The 19,466-nt window shown below is 45.1% G+C and overlaps 1 protein-coding gene across 1 annotated transcript; it reads left to right on the forward strand.

Annotated features, from left to right (window-relative positions):
• The first annotated feature begins 950 nt into the window (after window positions 1–950).
• Window positions 951–19,182, forward strand: LOC143975613 (vomeronasal type-2 receptor 26-like). The gene is made up of 3 exons (XM_077478091.1): window positions 951–1,330; window positions 2,134–2,257; window positions 18,234–19,182. The coding sequence occupies exons 1-3, from the start codon at window positions 1,016–1,018 to the stop codon at window positions 19,139–19,141; spliced, it is 1,347 nt and encodes a 448-aa protein (XP_077334217.1). The 5' UTR covers window positions 951–1,015; the 3' UTR covers window positions 19,142–19,182.
• Window positions 19,183–19,466: the final 284 nt, after the last annotated feature.

Consider the following 19,466-nt stretch of genomic DNA (forward strand, 5'->3'; position numbering starts at 1 on the left):
GAAGGCGGCGGCGGCGGCAACAGAAGACCGGGCCACCGCCTGTAAAAGAGCTATAAGAAGGCGCGGTGGCCCGGCAGAAGAACCGAAGAGGGGGACAAGACCCCCGAAATCGGGAGAAGAGGCCGGCGGCGAGGAAGAAAGCCGGACTCCTCCGCTAGCAAAAGAGCTACAAGAAGATAGCGGAGGAGTCCAGCGAGAAGACCCCCGAAGACGGAAGACCCCCGGAGCTGTGCAATAAAGTATTTTATCTCGTGTGTTGTGTTTTTTTTGGTACTTTTATTTTACAGGTGAATGGGTAGGGGTACATTGTACCCCATACTCATTCACATAGGGTGGGGGGCCGGTATCCGGGGGCCCCCTTATTAAAGGGGGCTCCCGGATTCCGATAAGCCCCCCGCCCGCAGACCCCGACAACCAACGGCCAGGGTTGTCGGGAAGAGGCCCTTGTCCTCATCAACATGGGGACAAGGTGCTTTGGGGTGGGGGGGCCGCGCGGCCCCCCCTTCCCCAAGGCACCCCCCCATGTTGAGGGCACACGGCCTGGTACGGTTGCTCGCTCGCTCGCCCCCCTTTCCTGGCCGGCCGGGTAGCGTGCTCGGACAAGGGTCTGTTGTGGACTTGGGGGGGACCCCCACGCCGTTTTTTTTCGGCGTTGGAGTTCCCCTTTAAGTCCATACCAGGCGGCGGGGTCAGCGACGTCTCCTTCGCGGGCCCCGCCTACCTGGAGACGCGCTCGAAATGAGCGGACTTTCCTCCGCGTGTGTGGGCGAGTCCGTTCATTTCAAAAGTAGGGCGGATAGTATGGCGGACTTAGTACGCCATATTAGTCCGCTCAAAAAGTGGTGTGTGTGGTCAAGTCCGTTCATTCGAAAGTATGACGGACTGTCCGTCGGATTGTCTGACGGACTAAGTTGGCCAGACAGTCCGCCCGTGTGTACGCGGCTATAGAAGTGAATTCAACTTCATTGACAGCATAAGTCAGATAACTTTTGTATTTTGAGCGAAGAGCTATGAAATGCCTGGATCATCTGATAAATATAATTTGTCCCATCATACAGGTTTTTATAACAATTTAACTTATTTTGCTCTTTTTATTTTTAAGTTGCGCTACCAACTAAAGAAAATTAAACTCCCCTTTGATTCAGCTGAGCCAGTGCCATTGTTTAATGAATATGGAGAATTTGTTTATCACTACAGAATAACTAATTGGATACTGCAGGATGATGATACTGCAATTTATAAGGAAGTAGGAAACTTTACGCCCTGGGCTCCAGAGGATCTCCAGCTTCATGTCAACCCTGAAGCCATAACATGGAAATTTACTAACAAGGTGGGATCATATCATAATAATAGGCAAAAGACACAGCCAATGTCGATTTTACTAATAGATTTACATGGACAAAATACATTCAGGGCCAAAAACCCTCTGTACTTGACTTATACAGTATCTCACAAAAGCGAGTACACCCCTCACATTTTTGTAAATATTTTATTATATCTTTTCATGTGACAGCACTGAAGAAATGAGACTTTGCTAGAATGTAGTGTGTGTACAGCTTGTATAACAGTGTAAATTTTCTGTCCCCTCAAACTGACTCAACAACAAAAGTGAGTACACCCCTAAGTGAAAGTGTCCAAATTGGGCCCAATTAGCCATTTTTCCTCTTCGGTGTCATGTGACTCGTTAGTGTTACAAGGTCTCAGATGTGAATTGGGAGCAGGTATATTAAATTTGGTGTTATTGCTCTCACTCTCTAATACTGGTCACTGGACGTTCAACATGGCACCTCATGGCAAATAACTCTCTGAGGGTCTCTAATAGGATCTCTTTACAATCTGTACACTCACTACTTTATATTGTAGCAAAGTATAATTTCTTTAGTGTTGTTGTTTATTGTAACCTACAGGCAATATACTTTCAGCAACAATAACTCTGACTTTTGGGAGGTGATTTTAATTTCACAGCATTGCTCCAGTGTTCCATTGTTCCTTTCAAGCACCTAGTCAGATTTTCTTGAAATTATTTATTTGAAATACACACCAGTGCACCAATCCAGTTTAAAATGATTTCTTTATAAAACCACCCCATAACCTCTTTGTATTTCACCATAGACTTCAATGTTTTATCTTCAGGTTCTGATATCTCGATGCTCAGGGCCCTGTTTACCTGGTTACAGAAAAAAGTTTGGATGCTCAATTCATAAATGCTGCTATGAGTGTGTCACATGCCCAGAAGGAGAGATCTCCAATATATCTGGTAAAGTTTACTGATTTATGTCCTCCTTACCATTGAAACTATATACTCCTGACACCTGCACTATGTATGATACAGACTCCCCACCCCTGCACACTGTTTTCTGAGCTGTGCTTCACTTTTAATCCTGACCCTCTGCACTCTGTACATGACACATTCATGACCCCTGTGCTCTGTAGGTTTACATATTCCTGACATCTGCACACGGTACGTAAAACACATCTGGCCTTCTGTACATATTACTCTCTTGACCACTGCACTCAGTATGATACTTATGATACATAATCCACCCCAAGCCACTGCACTAAGTATGATACATAATCCCTACTTCTGTTTAGCACCCTCTAGTATAGAGTGCTAGGTAATGTAAAGGTTTTATTTTTCAGAATAGGTAAATTTAGGCTTGGCTGGCAGCCAAGCCTGTCTCTTTTAGATCTGGGTCAGGGTGAGTGATTTAAAGAGGCTGGATGACTCATTAGGCAGCACCTGTTCTATCTCCCCGTACTTAGTGGAACTTTAGAGAAACTTCCAGAAGATTGGGAGGGGGGTTAGGAGGAGCTGCCTGGAGCAATCATGAGGGCCCAAACCAAATGGAGTTCAGATGGAGTGCTGAGGAGGCTGTCAGAGGCCCTTGAGGGTAGCCCCCTAGCCTGGGGGTGGGGACCTCAGGTCTGGGGCTTGAGTGTAGGAGGCATCCTCTCACAACACATGGAGGAGTCCTGTTCAGTGGCACAGGAGAAGGTATAAGGACAGCAGGAGCTGGTGAGCATGTCAAGGAGATCTCCTTGTAGAACACAGCCGGGTGGCTGGTGATTGAGACAGTTGTGGAGGACTGACAGACAGCCTGAGAGGAGCGGCAATCTGGGATGGCTGTGGAAGATTATCCAGGAAGCGGAAAGCTGCAGCCAGGTGGCATAGCAGTGCCTGAATAGGTGTGCTGGGATCAGTAGCCACAGGATGATATCTGGACACTGAGACTTTTCTACACACTAAAGGGGCCTGCGGTCCTAGCCTGTAAGGGGCCTGCGGTCCCTGCCTGTAAGGGGCTGTAAGAGTGCCTTGTCAAACCCCCCAACAGTGTTCCAGCTGGGCCTGAGTGTTTCTGCAAGCAAGTGATGTGTTGGAGGAAGAGGAGGGTATATAATTAAGTGTCCCTGAAGAGACTTTTGTTCCAGTCAAGTGGGCATCCCATAATAACCCTATCCCCATCCAAGTTATTAACCCCTAAATAAAAAAACAAAACAAAGCTCCATGGACTGTTTCCTGTCTCAGTGAGCCTGTGGAAAAAATCAGTGTGCCTGGCTGTGCAGGATGGGAGATCTCTATTCACCAGCAGCTACTATGGGGGTACCGCTACATCTGTATTCTGTAATGCTGGGCTAGCACTCACTCTGATACTTTGGATAACCTTGCCTTGTGCCTTGTTTATGCTGAACTTTGAGTTCCTTGCTCCTTCCACTAACTTCTATTTAAGCCATGTCTTTGCTCTTCCTGTTTGGCAGATTATTGTGATCTCACCACACTGAAATATACTGCGTTAAACGAGCAGTAAAACACTGCAATATGCAGTGGTAAACGTGCATCACCACACTGAAATATACTGCTTTAAACATGCACTAAAACACTGAATTATACTGCGATAAAGCTGCAATAATGCACTGAAATACACTGCATTAAAAGTGCACGAATGCACTGCAATATACTGTAGTAAACGTGCAGTAATGTAATAAAATGTACTGTGTTAAACATGCAGTAACACACTGCAATATTCTGTGGTAAACCTGCAATAATGCACTGAAATATTCTGTGGTAAACCTGCACTAACGCACTGCAATATACTGTGGTAAACCTGCTAAAATGCACTGAAATGTACTGCATTAAATGTGCACTAATGCACTGCAATATACTGTGGTAAACCTGAAATAAGACACTAAAATATACTGCTTTAAACGTGCAGTAAAGCAATGAAACATACTGCATTAAACGCGCATTAATGCACTGCAATATACTGTGGTAAAACTGCAATAATCCACTGAAATATACTTCATTAAACGTGCACTAAAACACTGCGATATTCTGCGGTAAACTGGCAATAATGCACTGAAATATACTTCATTAAACATGCAGTAACGCACTGCAATATACAGCCATAAACATGCATCACCACACTGAAATATACTGCGTTAAACAAGCAGTAACACACTGCAATATGCAGCGGTAAACTGGCATCACCACACTGAAATATACTGTGTTAAACAAGCAGTAACACACTACAATATGCAGCGGTAAACATGCATCACCACACTGAAATATACTGAATACTTAAACATGCACTAAAAAACAGCATTATACTGCGATAATGCTGCAATAACGCACTGAAACACACAGCACTAAACATGCACTAATGCACTGCAATATACTGTAGTAAACGTGCAGTAATGTAATAAAATATACTGCGTTAAAGTGGATGTAAATCCAATTTTGTTTTTATGTCATAATGCAGAGAATAAGATTTCCTATCATTTGAGCCCAGTCTTGCCACACAAAATTAATAAAGCTCTGCGCAATTTTCTTTTATTGTTCAGTGAGATAAAAATTGTCAAATCTTCCCCCTTGCTGTGAATGACAGGTGATTTACATATCTCGTGCACTAGCCTGAGACAGGCACATCCTGTGTGAAAAGTTCACAATTCGGGGGGGCGTGGCTTGGCCAGCGGCGAGGATGGCGGCGCACTAGTTGAGCTCTGGGGAGAGAGTCAGCAAGAGCCCGAATTGTCCACGGTTAACAGCCTAACATGGGTCGGAAAACCCAGCTCACACCTCACTCCAGTGCCCGGAGGGCTCATTCCAGCGGTACCGCGCGGAACATCAACGAAATGTTCCGTTCCCAGTCCGTGCAGAGACAGAGCAGGCCGGACAAGATGGCGCCGGAGCATGGCGAGGAAGAGGATTTCAGTGAGGACTCCCAATCCGCAGCAGAGGATGCAGGTAGGGGCCTCCTGAACACCGCCAAACCCCTTACATATGAACATATGTCTGGCTTTGCGGCAGACATCAAGTCCACATTCTCGGCCGACATAACGGACCTAAAATCCAACCTGCTTGTCTTCACAGAAAAAATCTCCACAGTAGAGACCGCAGGGAAGCGTAGAGACAGGGAGTTGCGGGCCTTGGAGTCAGTGGCAGAGGCACACTCATCCCATTTCATTGAAATGAATCGCCATTTAGAAGATTTGGACAACAGGGGGAGGAGGAACAACATTAGGGTACGGGGGATACCCGAATCGGTAGAAACGGAGCAGATTGCCCCAGCCCTGCAGAGACTTTTTAATAGCCTATTAGACCGGCAGGAAGACACTGCAATAGAGTTTGTTCGCGCTCATAGAGCACTCAGGATGAAAGGGCCGGACTCAGCACCTCCTAGGGACATTATATGTTGTCTCCAGAGTTTTCCCCTCAAAGAGGACATTATGAGAAGAGCCAGGAGAAATGATCGTATAATCTTTAACGGTGCCTCCATTATGCTCTTTCAAGACCTGTCCCAAATCACTCTACGTAACAGGAGAGCTCTACGCCCCCTGCTGGATGTTCTCAGAGAAAAGGAGATCAGATACTCCTGGCGCTTCCCCTTCGCGTTAGTTGTCATGCATGGTGGTAAACAGATCTCACTCCGCACTCCCCAAGATCTTCCAGATTTCTGCGAAACTCTACATATTGACTTGATGTCCCTCCCGGACTGGTATCAAGAATTTCAACTGCCATTGGGCAACAGGTCACCTCCCAGCTCACCTCTTTCTACACCGGAGAAACGCCTATCGAAGCGGTCAAGGAACAACAAAGGTGGTCAGCCCTGTGTGGGGACTCCCAACGCCAGACCAACGTCATCTAGGCCCAGAGAGGAGGTCCCGGGCTAATTTTCTGTTAGGTCATCTGCCTCATAACTGTTCTTGAGGCACTACTTCACTTCACGACAAAGTTAATACAATCTAGACGTGTTTGCCAAGCTCTTTTGAGGTGACAGTGCCTCTTTGGGACTATGTAGAGTTCAAGTTACTGTTTTTTTTTTTTCTTCTGTTTTGTTGCTTTTATTTATCTCTTTTTGTGCCTCGTGAGTAAACCCTGTGCTTTATCTCCAGACTGCTTCAGTCTCTATGTTATTGACCATCGCAGAGGAGTCCATATTTACAATTGATCCCAGATCCAGGAAGCTATATCAGATGCCTCGGTCAGCAGGGAGTCTAGTTGAGGATCTGCGGGTTAAGGTAGCTGACACCCTTATCATGGATTTGGCCTTCTCTTTTGTTTTTTCATTTTTACTCTATGTTTTTGTGTCACGGACTGAGAAGAGCACAGGGGCTGTATGCCAAGCAAACTTTTGCTTCCGCACCAATGGACTCACTATCAGGAGCAATTGGTGCTGCTGGACTCTTGTTTCCTTCGGTGACACCTGGAGGCCTTAGACTGTATTAGAAGCCCAGGTGTTCACTCACAGGGTTAATTTCCCTTTAACGATTTACAATATGTAACAAATGACTCAGGGAACGGATGTTTTAGGCTGGAAAGCTTGCAATGTTGGACCTCTTCTCGTGAGAGGCCCGGTTCTGATGACAATTTTCTATTATTATATTATTTGATAGTTATTTGGCTGATTCTCTCCCCTATCTCAGCGCAAGTTTATGTATTTATTTTTTCTGATTTAATTGACTTGACAGTCGCAAATATAAGTCAGCCCTCTGGATAGCATATTACGCTATCTGGTCTGACCCTCGCTCCTACCGAGCCTCACTGGACCGGATATTTCTCCGATCCCTAGAGAGGCTAATTTACCACCCTGTTAGTTGGGCTCAGCTAACAGAGGTTTTAATATACGTTGTTTACTATCTAGGGACAGTCTCTTCTTTCTGGCTGTTTCCATTTTTCTTTCCTCCCTTACTTCTTTGTCTACCTTACGTCTCCCCCTCCTCTTTTCTCTCTTTTCTTTACCTCTCTTTTTCCTCCCCTTCTTAGTCTTCTCCCTACCTTTTCCTTTCCTCTACTGCTTCTTCCTTTTTTCCCCTCTCTCTCTTTCCGCTCTTTACCTGAATCGCCTATTTTCCTCTGAGAGACTGTACATAGGTATATAACTCCCAGAAGTTTTATTGCTTCATTGATAGTTGTTTGACTAACGTCTTCTTAATAGCTGTGTGATCCAAGCCATTTTAGGTTGCATTTGCCTGTACAACTTGGGGGGATTGCGGAACACAAAAAATACAAATGGCTTACGCGACACTGGGCCATATGCCCACGATAATATCACATAACGTGAAGGGACTTAACATCCCAGAAAAAAGAACCGCGGTTCTCAGGGAGCTGCAAAAGAGTAGGCCACAGTGTGTCTTCTTACAGGAGACGCACTTTGTCTCCCACCAGACTTACAGAATGACAAATAAATTCTTTACGAGATCCTTTCATGCGACGAGCGCTCTCTCAAAGACGAAGGGCGTGTCGATCCTATTAGGGAAAGACGCCCCTTTCGTGGTCGAGGAGACGCTGTCGGATACGGAGGGTCGATACATCTTCCTAAAGGGCTCCTATAGGGGTAGGCCCCTCACCCTAGCTAATGTTTATTTCCCCAATACCAACCATCTTCAATTTTGTAGACGTATGATGTCAGAACTACAGGGCTTTGCAGAGGGGGGTGTCATTTTAGGAGGGGATTTTAATATCCCACTAGATCCTCTGGCGGACACTTCCACGGGGAGGTCATGTGTCTCTTTCCAAATTTTGAAGCGTATCAAACGTCTGTTGCAGACGCTGCAATTAGTAGATATATGGCGTATGCTTAATCCGGAAGGAAGGGATTACACGTACTACTCGATCCCACATAATAAATATTCCCGCATTGATTATTTATTTGTGACGCAACGTGACCTGCCGGTGGTTAGTGCGGCCAAAATTGGTACACAGGTTATTTCAGATCATGCCCCCATTGCAATTTCCCTGGATCCTGACAGACAGACCCAGACATACAACTCTTGGAAACTGAACCCCTCCCTCCTGACGGATCCGGTGACTCTACCCTTGATTGAGACAGCTCTTAAGGAATTTTTCGTAAACAATGACCTACCGGACACAGACCCATTGGTGTTATGGGAAGCGCATAAATGTACCATAAGGGGGGTACTAATCAAATTAGGGGCGAAACGTAAACGTGAAAGAGAGACAGAGATGAAAGATCTTCTAGTTAAAATAGGTAAACTAGATACACTCCACAAACGCACATTGTGCGAGAGAACGGCCACAGACTTAGTGAACTCTAGGAAGCAATATTTGGATCTGTTACATATGAAAGCTAGACGTATGCTCTTTTTTAAGAAAAAAATTTACTATGAAGGGGGTAACAAGGCAGGTAGGCTGTTAGCCAGAGCCCTGAAGGAACATAATTCTAGCCATACCATAACTGGCATACGTAGTGCGACTGGTTCCCTGGATGTGAATAATGAGGACATTGCAGCACATTTCCACAAGTATTACACTGAGTTATATAATCTTCCCCCCCAAAATAGACCTAGAGACCTACAGGGCGATAGATCCCAAATTATTGGAGAATTTCTACGAGAGAGCGGTCTCCCCTCTCTAGGAGAACAAGACTTAGCTTCCCTAGACCTACAGATTACTGACACTGAAATTAAAAGGGCAATAACAGACTTGAAGACGGGAAAATCCCCAGGACCTGATGGTTACTCGGCCATCTACTTTAAAACTTTTTCGGAGATTCTCTCAGGCCCTCTGAGAAAAGCTTTGAACTCTTTGTCCTCGCCCCGGAAGGTTCCTCCCGAGTTTTTATCGGCCCACATAGCGGTGATACCCAAGCCTAATAAGGATCCATCATCATGTGCGAATTACAGGCCAATCTCTCTCTTAAATCTGGACCTCAAAATATTAACCAAGATATTAGCTAATAGATTGAACCCCTTTTTGGCTGAACTGATTGGTCCAGAACAGGTTGGCTTTATGCCAGGAAGAGAGGCTAAAGACAACATTATTAAAGCGCTTTTGCTTTCACAAGTGGCTCACAGGGGGAAGATCGGAGGCCTTCTCCTGTCCACGGACGCGGAGAAGGCCTTCGACCGAGTGGCGTGGGATTACATGACTGCCACATGCCAACAGATAGGGTTGAAGACACAGATGATGACCTGGATCTCAGCTATATACCAAAATCCCACTGCTAGAGTGAGGGTGAACGGTTCCTTGTCTGCTCCTGTGAGTATTGCAAATGGAACCAGACAGGGTTGCCCTTTGTCACCCCTTCTGTTTATTTTATCCCTGGAACCGTTCATCAGATTGATTAATAAGGATGTCTCGATAAGGGGATTCGGGGTGCAGGGTAGGAAGTTCAAAGTTGCGGCCTACGCCGACGATTTGCTATTTTTCTTGACAGACCCACACACGACGATTCCCAATTTATTGAAAGCCTTTACTAAATTTGGATACTTGTCTAATCTAAAAATTAATTATTCCAAGTCGGAGGCCTTGAACATTGCTCTATCCCAGGACGAACTGAATAGAACCAAGCATAATTGCCCCTTCCGATGGGAGGCTGTGGCACTTAAGTACCTTGGGGTTTGGATTTCTCCAGACTCCAAAAAAGTCTTTGAACACAATTTTATTCCAATGCTGAAAACGATAGAAAGTGACCTGGGTTCATGGAATACGGGGTTGTTCTCGTGGTTCGGTCGTGCGGCGATCCTGAAAATGTCGGTATTGCCCAGACTGACCTATTTATTTAGAGCATTACCAATTTCCATCCCCAGAAGCTTTTTTCTTAAACTTAAATCCTTGGCCTTACGCTTCCTGTGGCACAATGGGAGAGCGAGGATCAAGTATGCCTTCTTGTCGAAACCAAAAGTTGACGGGGGGATGGGACTACCCGACTTGAAGAAATATCAGGTAGCAGCACATATTACTAGGATAATTGATTGGCATTGTCATATGGCGGACAAAGATTGGGTAAGATTGGAAGATATGCTAACAGACAACAGACTGCGCTTTTCCCCTTGGCTCTCTTTGAACAGCCTCAAGAACACGATTAGTTTGAACCCCCTGACAGAGACTACGCTATCAATTCTGCACGCAAACTCAAAACGGTTTGCGGTGACTACCCCCCTCAGCCCTCTAACACCGCTCTACAGTAATCCCGACTTTAAACCAGGTATAGAGAACGTCCTGTTTTGCGACACAGATTCTAACGCCCCAAGACTGGTAAAAGACTGTCTCTCTGGGGGCAAATTGAAGGATTTAGAGACCCTTAGAAGAGACTGGGGGGATCCAGCGTTTCCCTTATGGAATTATTTCCAGATCAGGAGCTTTGTCACATCCTCAAAACACAAACGACACTTCATTAGACAGCTCACAGACCTCGAGGAGGTATGTGCTTCAGGCGAAAGATTACACAAGGCGACCTCGTTGGCCTATAAGTGGCTGCAACAGGTGAAGGGACAAGAGGTGGATAGGTTCAGGAACAAATGGGCACAGGGATTACAGAGGAACATTACGGATTCCCAATGGGGAAGGGCATGTGCACTGGCTCATAAGTGCTCTATTAGCACGAGAACACAAGAAACGTGCTATAAAATGTTGACACACTGGTATCATACTCCTGATAAACTGCATAAATGGTTTCCTCAGGTCCCGGAAATGTGTTAGAGATGCCAAGGTGAGGTGGGTACGCTTACACATATATGGTGGGGTTGCTCCAAACTGGCGCCCTTCTGGGATGAAGTGAGGAATTTGATAGCTCAAATCACGGACACCTCAATCACGTTAGATGCGGCTTGCTGTCTCCTCCACATTACTGATGTACCCCTGAAGAGATACAAACACTCTTTGCTTAAACACCTACTTAATGCAGCCAAGTCCCTGGTGCCACTGCATTGGAAGTCCCCCAGAGCCCCAACGGTGGGCGAGTGGCTGCTCAGGGTATCTGAGACATATACTATGGAAGAAACAGTGGCTCAAGCCACTGAATCAGTGGAAAAATTTCATGCTACTTGGACACCTTGGATAGTGTTCCGTTACTCTACAAAATATGCTCAGCTTCTAGGAGACAAATGTAATGCTAGAGGTTAAGTTGGTCATTCTACTTTCATTCTTTCCTTTTTCCCTTATTTTCATTATCTGTTCTTGTTTTCTTTCTTTTTTTTAAAATGAGCGCATTATTAGACCTCGACTGTGGATAAGGTCAGAATATTGACACAGTATGCAAATATGTTCAGTATAGATTGGCTTTAGTCATGTGACTTGATTACAATGTTTGAATTATAGTTAGCCTTATCACCCCAGGTACAGTGGTGTGAAAAAGTGTTTGCCCCCTTCCTCATTTCCTGTTCCTTTGCATGTTTGTCACACTTAAGTGTTTCGGAACATCAAAACAATTTAAACAATAGTCAAGGACAACACAAGTAAACACAAAATGCAATTTGTAAATGAAGGTGTTTATTATTAAAGGTGAAAAAAAATCCAAACCATCATGGCCCTGTGTGAAAAAGTGATTGCCCCCCTTGTTAAAACATACTATAACTGTGGTTGTCCACACCTGAGTTCAATTTCTCTAGCCACACCCAGGCCTGATTATTGCCACACCTGTTCACAATCAAGGCATCACTTAAATAGGAGCTGCTTGACACAGTAAGGTCCACCAGAAGACCCTTAAAAGCTACACATCATGCCGAGACCCAAAGAAATTCAGGAACAATTGAGAAAGAAAGTAATTGAGATATATCAGTCTGGAAAGGGTTATAAAGCCATTTCCAAAGCTTTGGGAATCCAGCGAACCACAGTGAGAGCCATTATCCACAAATGGCGAAGACATGGAACAGTGGTGAACCTTCCCAGGAGTGGCCGGCCGCCCAAAATTACCCCAAGAGCGCAGCGACGACTCATCCAAGAGGTCACAAAAGACCCCACAACAACGTCCAAGGAACTGCAGGCCTCACTTGCCTCAGTTAAGGTCAGCGTTCATGCCTCCACCATCAGGAAAAGACTGGGCAAAAATGGCCTGCATGGCAGAGTTCCAAGGAGAAAACCACTGCTGAGCAAAAAGAACATCAAAGCTCGTCTCAATTTCTCCACAACACATCTTGATGATCCCCAAGACTTTTGGGACAACATTCTGTGGACCGATGAGACAAAAGTGGAACTCTTTGGAAGGTGTGTGTCCAAGTATATCTGGCGTAGAAGGAACACTGCATTTCATAAAAAGAACAATATACCAACAGTAAAATATGGTGGTGGTAGTGTGATGGTCTGGGGCTGTTTTGCTGCTACAGGACCTGGAAGACTTGCCGTGATAAAAGGAACTATGAATTCTGCTGTCTACCAAGAGATCCTGAAGGAGAATGTCCGACCATCTGTTCGTGTACTCAAGCTGAAACGAACTTGGGTTCTGCAGCAGGACAATGATCCTAAACACACCAGCAAGTCCACCACCGAATGGCTGAAGAAAAACAAAATGAAGACTTTGGAGTGGCCTAGCCAAAGTCCTGACCTGAATCCTATTGAGATGTTGTGGTATGACCTTAAAAAGGCCGTTCATGCTCGAAAACCCTCTAATGTAACTGAATTAGGACAATTCTGCAAAGATGAGTGGGCCAAAATTCCTCCAGGACGCTGTAAAAGCCTCATTGCACGTTATCGCAACCGCTTGGTTGCAGTTGTTGCTGCTAAGGGTGGCCCAACCAGTTATTAGGTTTAGGGGGCAATCACTTTTTCACACAGGGCCATGATGGTTTGGATTTTTTTTCACCTTTAATAATAAACACCTTCATTTACAAATTGCATTTTGTGTTTACTTGTGTTGTCCTTGACTATTGTTTAAATTGGTTTGATGTTCCAAAACACTTAAGTGTGACAAACATGCAAAGGAACAGGAAATGAGAAAGGGGGCAAACACTTTTTCACACCACTGTATATTGGGTAACATCATTTTAGGGCACGAATTGTATGCTGAATTGGGGTATAACGCTGTACAATACTATCTGTATTTACTTAAGCTTGTTCGCAGTTGTATTACTGTTTACTTTTCCTTTAACTCAATAAACGCTTTTAATGTGAAAAGTTCACAATTCACATCCCCCTCCCCTCTTCTCCCCTCCAGCTCTCCCAGGATTGGCTGCCTTTACTATGTTTTGACTGGATGTTTCTCATCATGGGGTGTGATCCACAGATCAGTATGAGAGGAAATGTATGCTGCAGTGAACAGCCAGCAGAATATACACAGACAAGTGATTTTGGGTAGCTGTATGTAGTCAGAGATGGGCAGAGTAGAACATCCAGTGATCGGATGATTGTTATAGTGCAGTGCGTGTGTCACCTGATCACAGTTGCAACATTCCTTTCCATCACCCGGATTTGTTATGTGGGGGAGGGGTGGATTTCTCACTTTTTATAATTACACCCAGTAATGGCGCGTACACATGATCAGACTGTCCAGCGGACTTAGCCCGGCGGACAACCCGCCGGACTTTGAAGCGGAGGTCTGCCGGACTTTCCGAATGAGCAGACCTGCCCACACACAACCGGACTTCCGCCGGACTATGGCGGGAGTCCGCCGTACTTTTGAAATGAACGGACTTGCCAACACACACGGAGGAAAGTCCGTTTATTTTGAACGCAGCTCCAGGTAGCCGGGACTAGCGAAGGAAGTCAATGGCGCCCCCTCCTGAGCCGTACCAGGCTGCGTGCCCTCAACATGGGGGATGCTTTGGGGAAGGCGGGTCCCTGCGGCCCCCCCACCCCAAAGCACCTTGTCCCCATGTTGATGAGGACAAGGGCCTCTTCCCGACAACCCTGGCCGTTGGTTGTCAGGGGTCTGCGGGCGAGCGGCTTATCAGAATCCGGCAGCCCCTTTAATAAGGGGGCCCCTAGATCCCGGCCCCCAACCCTATGTGAATGAGTATGGGGTACAATGTACCCCTACCCATTCACCTGGTGAAAAAAATGTAAAAAAAAACACCACACAAGGGTTTAAAATAATTTATTGCATAGCTCTGGGGGTCTTCTTCCATCTTGGGGGGTCTTGTGCCCCTCTTCAGGGGTCTTGTCCTCCTCTTCGGTTCTTCTTGCCGGGCCTCCGCTCCTTCTTCCAGCTCTTTTACTAGTGGTGGCCCAATCTTCTGTTGCCACTGTCGCCGCCGCCTTCTTTTCTTCTCTTCTTCTTCCTTGAGATGTTGACTCAACACTCTCTCTGGCCGCAATGACAGGGACGTGTTGCGCGGCGACCTTTTATAGGGACGATGGGCAGGGTCACCGGGTGATGTCCCGGCCCATTATGATGTCACAGTCCCAGCAGGGGAGGTGACATCACCCGGTGACCCCGCCCATTGTCCCTATATAAGCGTGCCATAACGCACTGCAAGGAGCTGAGGGGTGGAATCGGGGGGAGGGGTTTGATTTGAAATGGGAGTTGGGGGAATATGTGCATTATTGTTTGGGGAGAATCTTGGCTTCCAGACAGATATGTTTTTTATGTATGATGGTATGTTTGTGTCTACTAATAATGATTTTCATGTAATCGTTATTAGTTTTGATATTTTCACAGCTGGGTCGGGGGGCCCTGTCAGGTAGACTGTACAGGGCCCAATGATTTCTAACAGCGGCCCTGCTCATGTACAGTACATAGCCACCAGTGTAAATGGGCATATAAGGTTACAATTTTCCATTGTCATCCAATATACAGAGACACTACAATTTTCTCTTTAACTTATGGTTATAATTTGTTTTGTTGTCTTATAGAGCAAGGCAGTGCTATCAAATAATTGTATATTTGTGTAAAATTTTCCAGGTATGCCATATTCATATATATTTAAAATGTTCAACAGCTTAATGATCATGCTATTTTATTGTGAGCTCTAGATTTAAGAATTTTTACACCTGCCGGAGGGTGACACCAGGCACAGACTGGCACCAGCGCCACACTGAGAGGGGCGCTATGGCTCCCTCCTCTTTCCCTTTCACTATCTCCTAAGCACCATGCAATGTGCAGGGAGGAAGGAGTGAGACAGAGACGGACAGGGTGCCTGGAATCTGACTTTCCCACACACCCCACGTGCTACAATCGCATCTCTCTCCCCAAAAAATAAGGCTGCGCTAAAACTTATACATTACAGTATTAACAATGTGACGTGTTAAATTCTAGTGTTAAACAATGTATACTATCAAGAAAAATTGTGTATAAAAACATCAAACTTGAAGTACATAAAAAGTCCAAAGAGAGGGAAGAACGAAGGTATGGAGTAAGTCCCTTGAAGTGACTCTTTACAAACACCCTTCAGATGTATAGCAGGTGCGCCCAAAGAGGAAGTTCTATCCACCACCTATTTCAATGAGGCTTACCAGTTGCCAAGATCTCTTTTTAAGGAGATCGTACAGGCATGAAGAAAAAACGATCGTTCCTGGTCTCCCCGATGGGTTCTGCTGGCGTCTCCACCTCTTATATCTCTTTCTTACAACGTCTCACATTCCACCGAATTTTTAGATAAGACAAGAAAGAAAGGCTCCCATAGCGTAATTCCGCATAAAAATTTATTACGAACGAAATAAAAGTAAAACAAACTCACAAATTCCAGTTGAGTACAAGCGTAAGTACAATCACGAGCCGGCCGGCTCTCTCTTATTAACACTGCCCGTCCTTCCTGGTCAACGGGGAATGGCGGTAATGTCAGCACGCCGCTCACCCTACGTCGTTTCATCAAAAGTGACTTCTTCCTGGGGTACGGGCGGCGCGCTGACCCACCGCCTAAATACTCACTAGCTACAGAACGTAACCGCCCACTTCCGAGCTCCTGGCTACAGCTCCTAATCAGCCATTTTAGAAATGGGCAAAATTGATCGTTCGCCCTGATCATTAAAAGAAACTAAATGAACTAAAATACACGAACGCTATAAGGAATCGGACACAAACCGTTTCACAAATAGGTTCATACTCATTTGATCTTTTTTGTGAATTAAAAAATCTTAAAAATAAACTAAACTAAAGAACACTCTAGAGAATCAGAACTAACCTGTTCTCTGAATGGGATCATATCTGATGGTATAATCCGGTCGCATACCTACCCATTAGGAGAGCACGATCGGACAAGGTCAACCCCCCCTTACCCGAACGCACAGTTCTAGTAACTGCAACCAGAACATTGGAGGGCCCACCATCATTCCACGACCTTACTTTTCCACATGGGCAAAGGACACTGTCAGATCATCAGACCATCAGGCCATTTCTTAAGTCTAAAAATTTCATAAAACTCTATAAAGAAGGAAAGGAACATTCTCATATACAGGACATTATTCCAATTAGGCCTTATATAGCATAGGCCATTGGGAAAGACCTCAAATAAGCTACATAAATCACAAATAACAAAAACATCCCCAAGTGAGCTTAGTTAACCCAAACCCACAGGGGGGGACTACTATCCCATACTTTATTATGGGTCGCCCACCAATTATGGTAGACCTCTTAAGAAAGGGTGGTCAAATATTAATATTATTTCATATCACCTAATATCTAACATTTTAATTGATGCTAGGCCCTAAAGGATCGGGGATTCTATGATGTCTCAATATGTAGATGAGAGAGACCATAGAGCCCTCCTCACCACCCACCTAAAAAGATGAATGGAACCCGTTCCCAGGGTGACCTAAAACATTATAAAGGGTGGCCAGAACCACTCTACCAAGTCTTACTGGTCAGTACTAAAGCGGGATATACCCCTCACATCACCTCAAAGGGGATGATGTCGGATAGATGGAAATAATCCCGCAAGGTCAATAATTAATTGCTATACTTCAGAATGGGCACCCCCAGTGATTTGTCAAAAAGGTGGATAATTCCAAAATTCTCTAATCTTATCAGGACCGAAAATACGGAACAAGCCCAGGAATTCGGAAGTGGTTCACATTAAAGGGGTCTAGCCATTATCTATAAAGGTGTTCACGTCAACATCCACATTGAGACCGTATGGAGTATAACACCGTGTTTTATATATCCACATCATTTCTAGTCTAGACAAATCACGCACCAGGGAGCTCCCCCTCCAATGTGCACTAAACTTGTCTATACCCAGAAATAGGGTGTTTGCTGGGTTACGCCATGATGTAAATCATAATGTTTGGATACTGAGTGAAATTTATACCCATTTTTAATGTTTGTGATATGCTCACCCAAGCGTACTTGCATAGCTCGCTTGGTTCTCCCCACTGGCTGCACTCATTGAACACTGGACTATAGCCGCCTTCTCCTTGGCTCTGACATTTTAAGTATACAGGCTGGGAGGAAGAGCCATGGAGGGACACTACACTACAGCATCTGCCTGGGGCTGAGGTCTGTAGTAACAAGAATCTTGCAGAGGAGGGGGGCATAGTGATTGGGGGGGCATTGGCAGGTAACATTTATGCTGCCAGGAGTGATTTTAGGAAGTGGGGGTGGGGTTAGAGGATATGTGCTAGGGGGTTCTTTGTTTTGGGTTAGAGAGGACTTGTGCTAGAGGGAAGGGGGACGATTTAAAGTTTGACCCCCCAGCACAAGTCCTCTTCCCTCCTAAAGCACCCCCTAGAACATATTCTCTAACCCCCCAATCAAAGATCCCATCCCACCTCCATCCATCCCCTGATCCCATCCCGGCTCCCATACACTGATCCCATCCCAGCTCCATCTATCCTCCCTATCCTATGTTGGCTCAATCCTTCCCCCGATCCCATCCCTGCTCCATCCACTATGGCAGGCAAAGGGGGAGAGCCATGCCGATGCACTAACCTGCTCAGTGCCTGGGGCGGGGGGTGACACCATGTTTTACTGCACCAGGTGACAACAACCGTAGTGGTGTATCAATCCACCCAATCCCATCCCTGCTTCATCCTCTCCCCTGATCCCATTCCGGCTCCATCCTTCCCCCAATTCCCTCCCGGCTCCTGACTGACTAATCTGTGTTTTTTATTTCTTAACGTACAGACAGTGAAAACTGTATGAAATGTCTTGATGATGAATGGCCCAATACGAAGAAAGATCGGTGTGTTCCAAAAGTGGTGGAATTTCTCTCCTACACTGATGATAAAATTGCTGTCATATTTTCAGTTGTCTCTATCCTTTGTTGCCTTATTACTGGCTTAATATTGGGTATTTTTGTACTTTACCGGGACACCCCCATTGTTAAAGCTAATAACCGGAACCTGAGCTATCTTCTCCTGGTCTCCATCATGCTGAGCTTCCTCTGTGTCTTCTTGTTCCTGGGCCGTCCAGTAGATGTAACCTGCATGCTGCGTGTGACCTCTTTCGGTGTCATCTTCTCGGTTGCTGTCTCTTCTCTACTTACCAAAAGTATCATGGTGTGTATTGCTTTTAAAGCCACCAAACCTGGAAGTCCTTGGAGGAAATGGATGGGAACCAAGCTTCCCAGTTCTATAACATCCATTTGTTCAATAGTTCAATTACTAATTAGTATCAATTGGTTGTCTATTTCTCCTCCATATCATGATAAGGACACTCACTCTTTTCATGAAAAGATCATCATTCAATGTAATGAGGGTTCAGTTATCGGCTTCTACTCTGTCCTGGGATATATGGGACTTCTGGCAGCTGTGAGTTTCATTATAGCTTTTTTAGCCAGGACATTACCGGACAGTTTTAATGAGGCCAAGTACATCACCTTCAGCATGCTGGTGTTCTGCAGTGTCTGGATTGCCATGATCCCGGCCTATCTGAGCACTAAAGGGAAAGATATGGTGTCTGTGGAGATTTTTGCTATTATGACTTCAAGTGCTGGACTTCTTGGTTGTATATTTTTTCCAAAATGTTACATACTTTTGTTTAGACCTGACCTGAATACAAAAACAGGTTTGCTGGGAAACAGAACAAAATAATTTTCTTAGGCATGCATACTAGACTATATACATGAAAACAAACTGGGAATAAAATAAACTGCAATATAGGATATCTTTTATGAGCCCTTTTTATTTGCCTTTAAACAATTAACGTATTGTTTAGTTTGCTGTTTACTTGGACATGACCTCTGTAAAATGTTTTGCATGTAAGTTACAGTATATACAGTTGTGCTCATAAGTTTACATACCCTGGTAGAATTTATGATTTATTGGACGCTTTTCAGAGAATATGAATGATAACACAAAAACTTTTCTTTCACTCATGGTGTTTGGCTCAAGCCATTTATTATCAATCAACTGTGTT

Source organism: Lithobates pipiens, unplaced genomic scaffold (assembly GCF_037356315.1).
Source record: "Lithobates pipiens isolate NorthernLeopardFrog02 unplaced genomic scaffold, aLitPip1_a1.2 Scaffold_13, whole genome shotgun sequence".
Classification (NCBI taxonomy): Eukaryota; Metazoa; Chordata; class Amphibia; order Anura; family Ranidae; genus Lithobates; species Lithobates pipiens.

Excerpts from the sequence above, each read along its gene's own strand:
- LOC143975613 (XM_077478091.1), top strand. The coding sequence starts at position 1,016 with ATGCCTGGATCATCTGATAAATATAATTTGTCCCATCATACAGGTTTT. Across the intron at positions 1,331-2,133 it reads CATGGAAATTTACTAACAAG|GTTCTGATATCTCGATGCTC; the intron begins GTGGGATCATAT and ends TTTTATCTTCAG. Across the intron at positions 2,258-18,233 it reads AGAGATCTCCAATATATCTG|ACAGTGAAAACTGTATGAAA; the intron begins GTAAAGTTTACT and ends CTTAACGTACAG.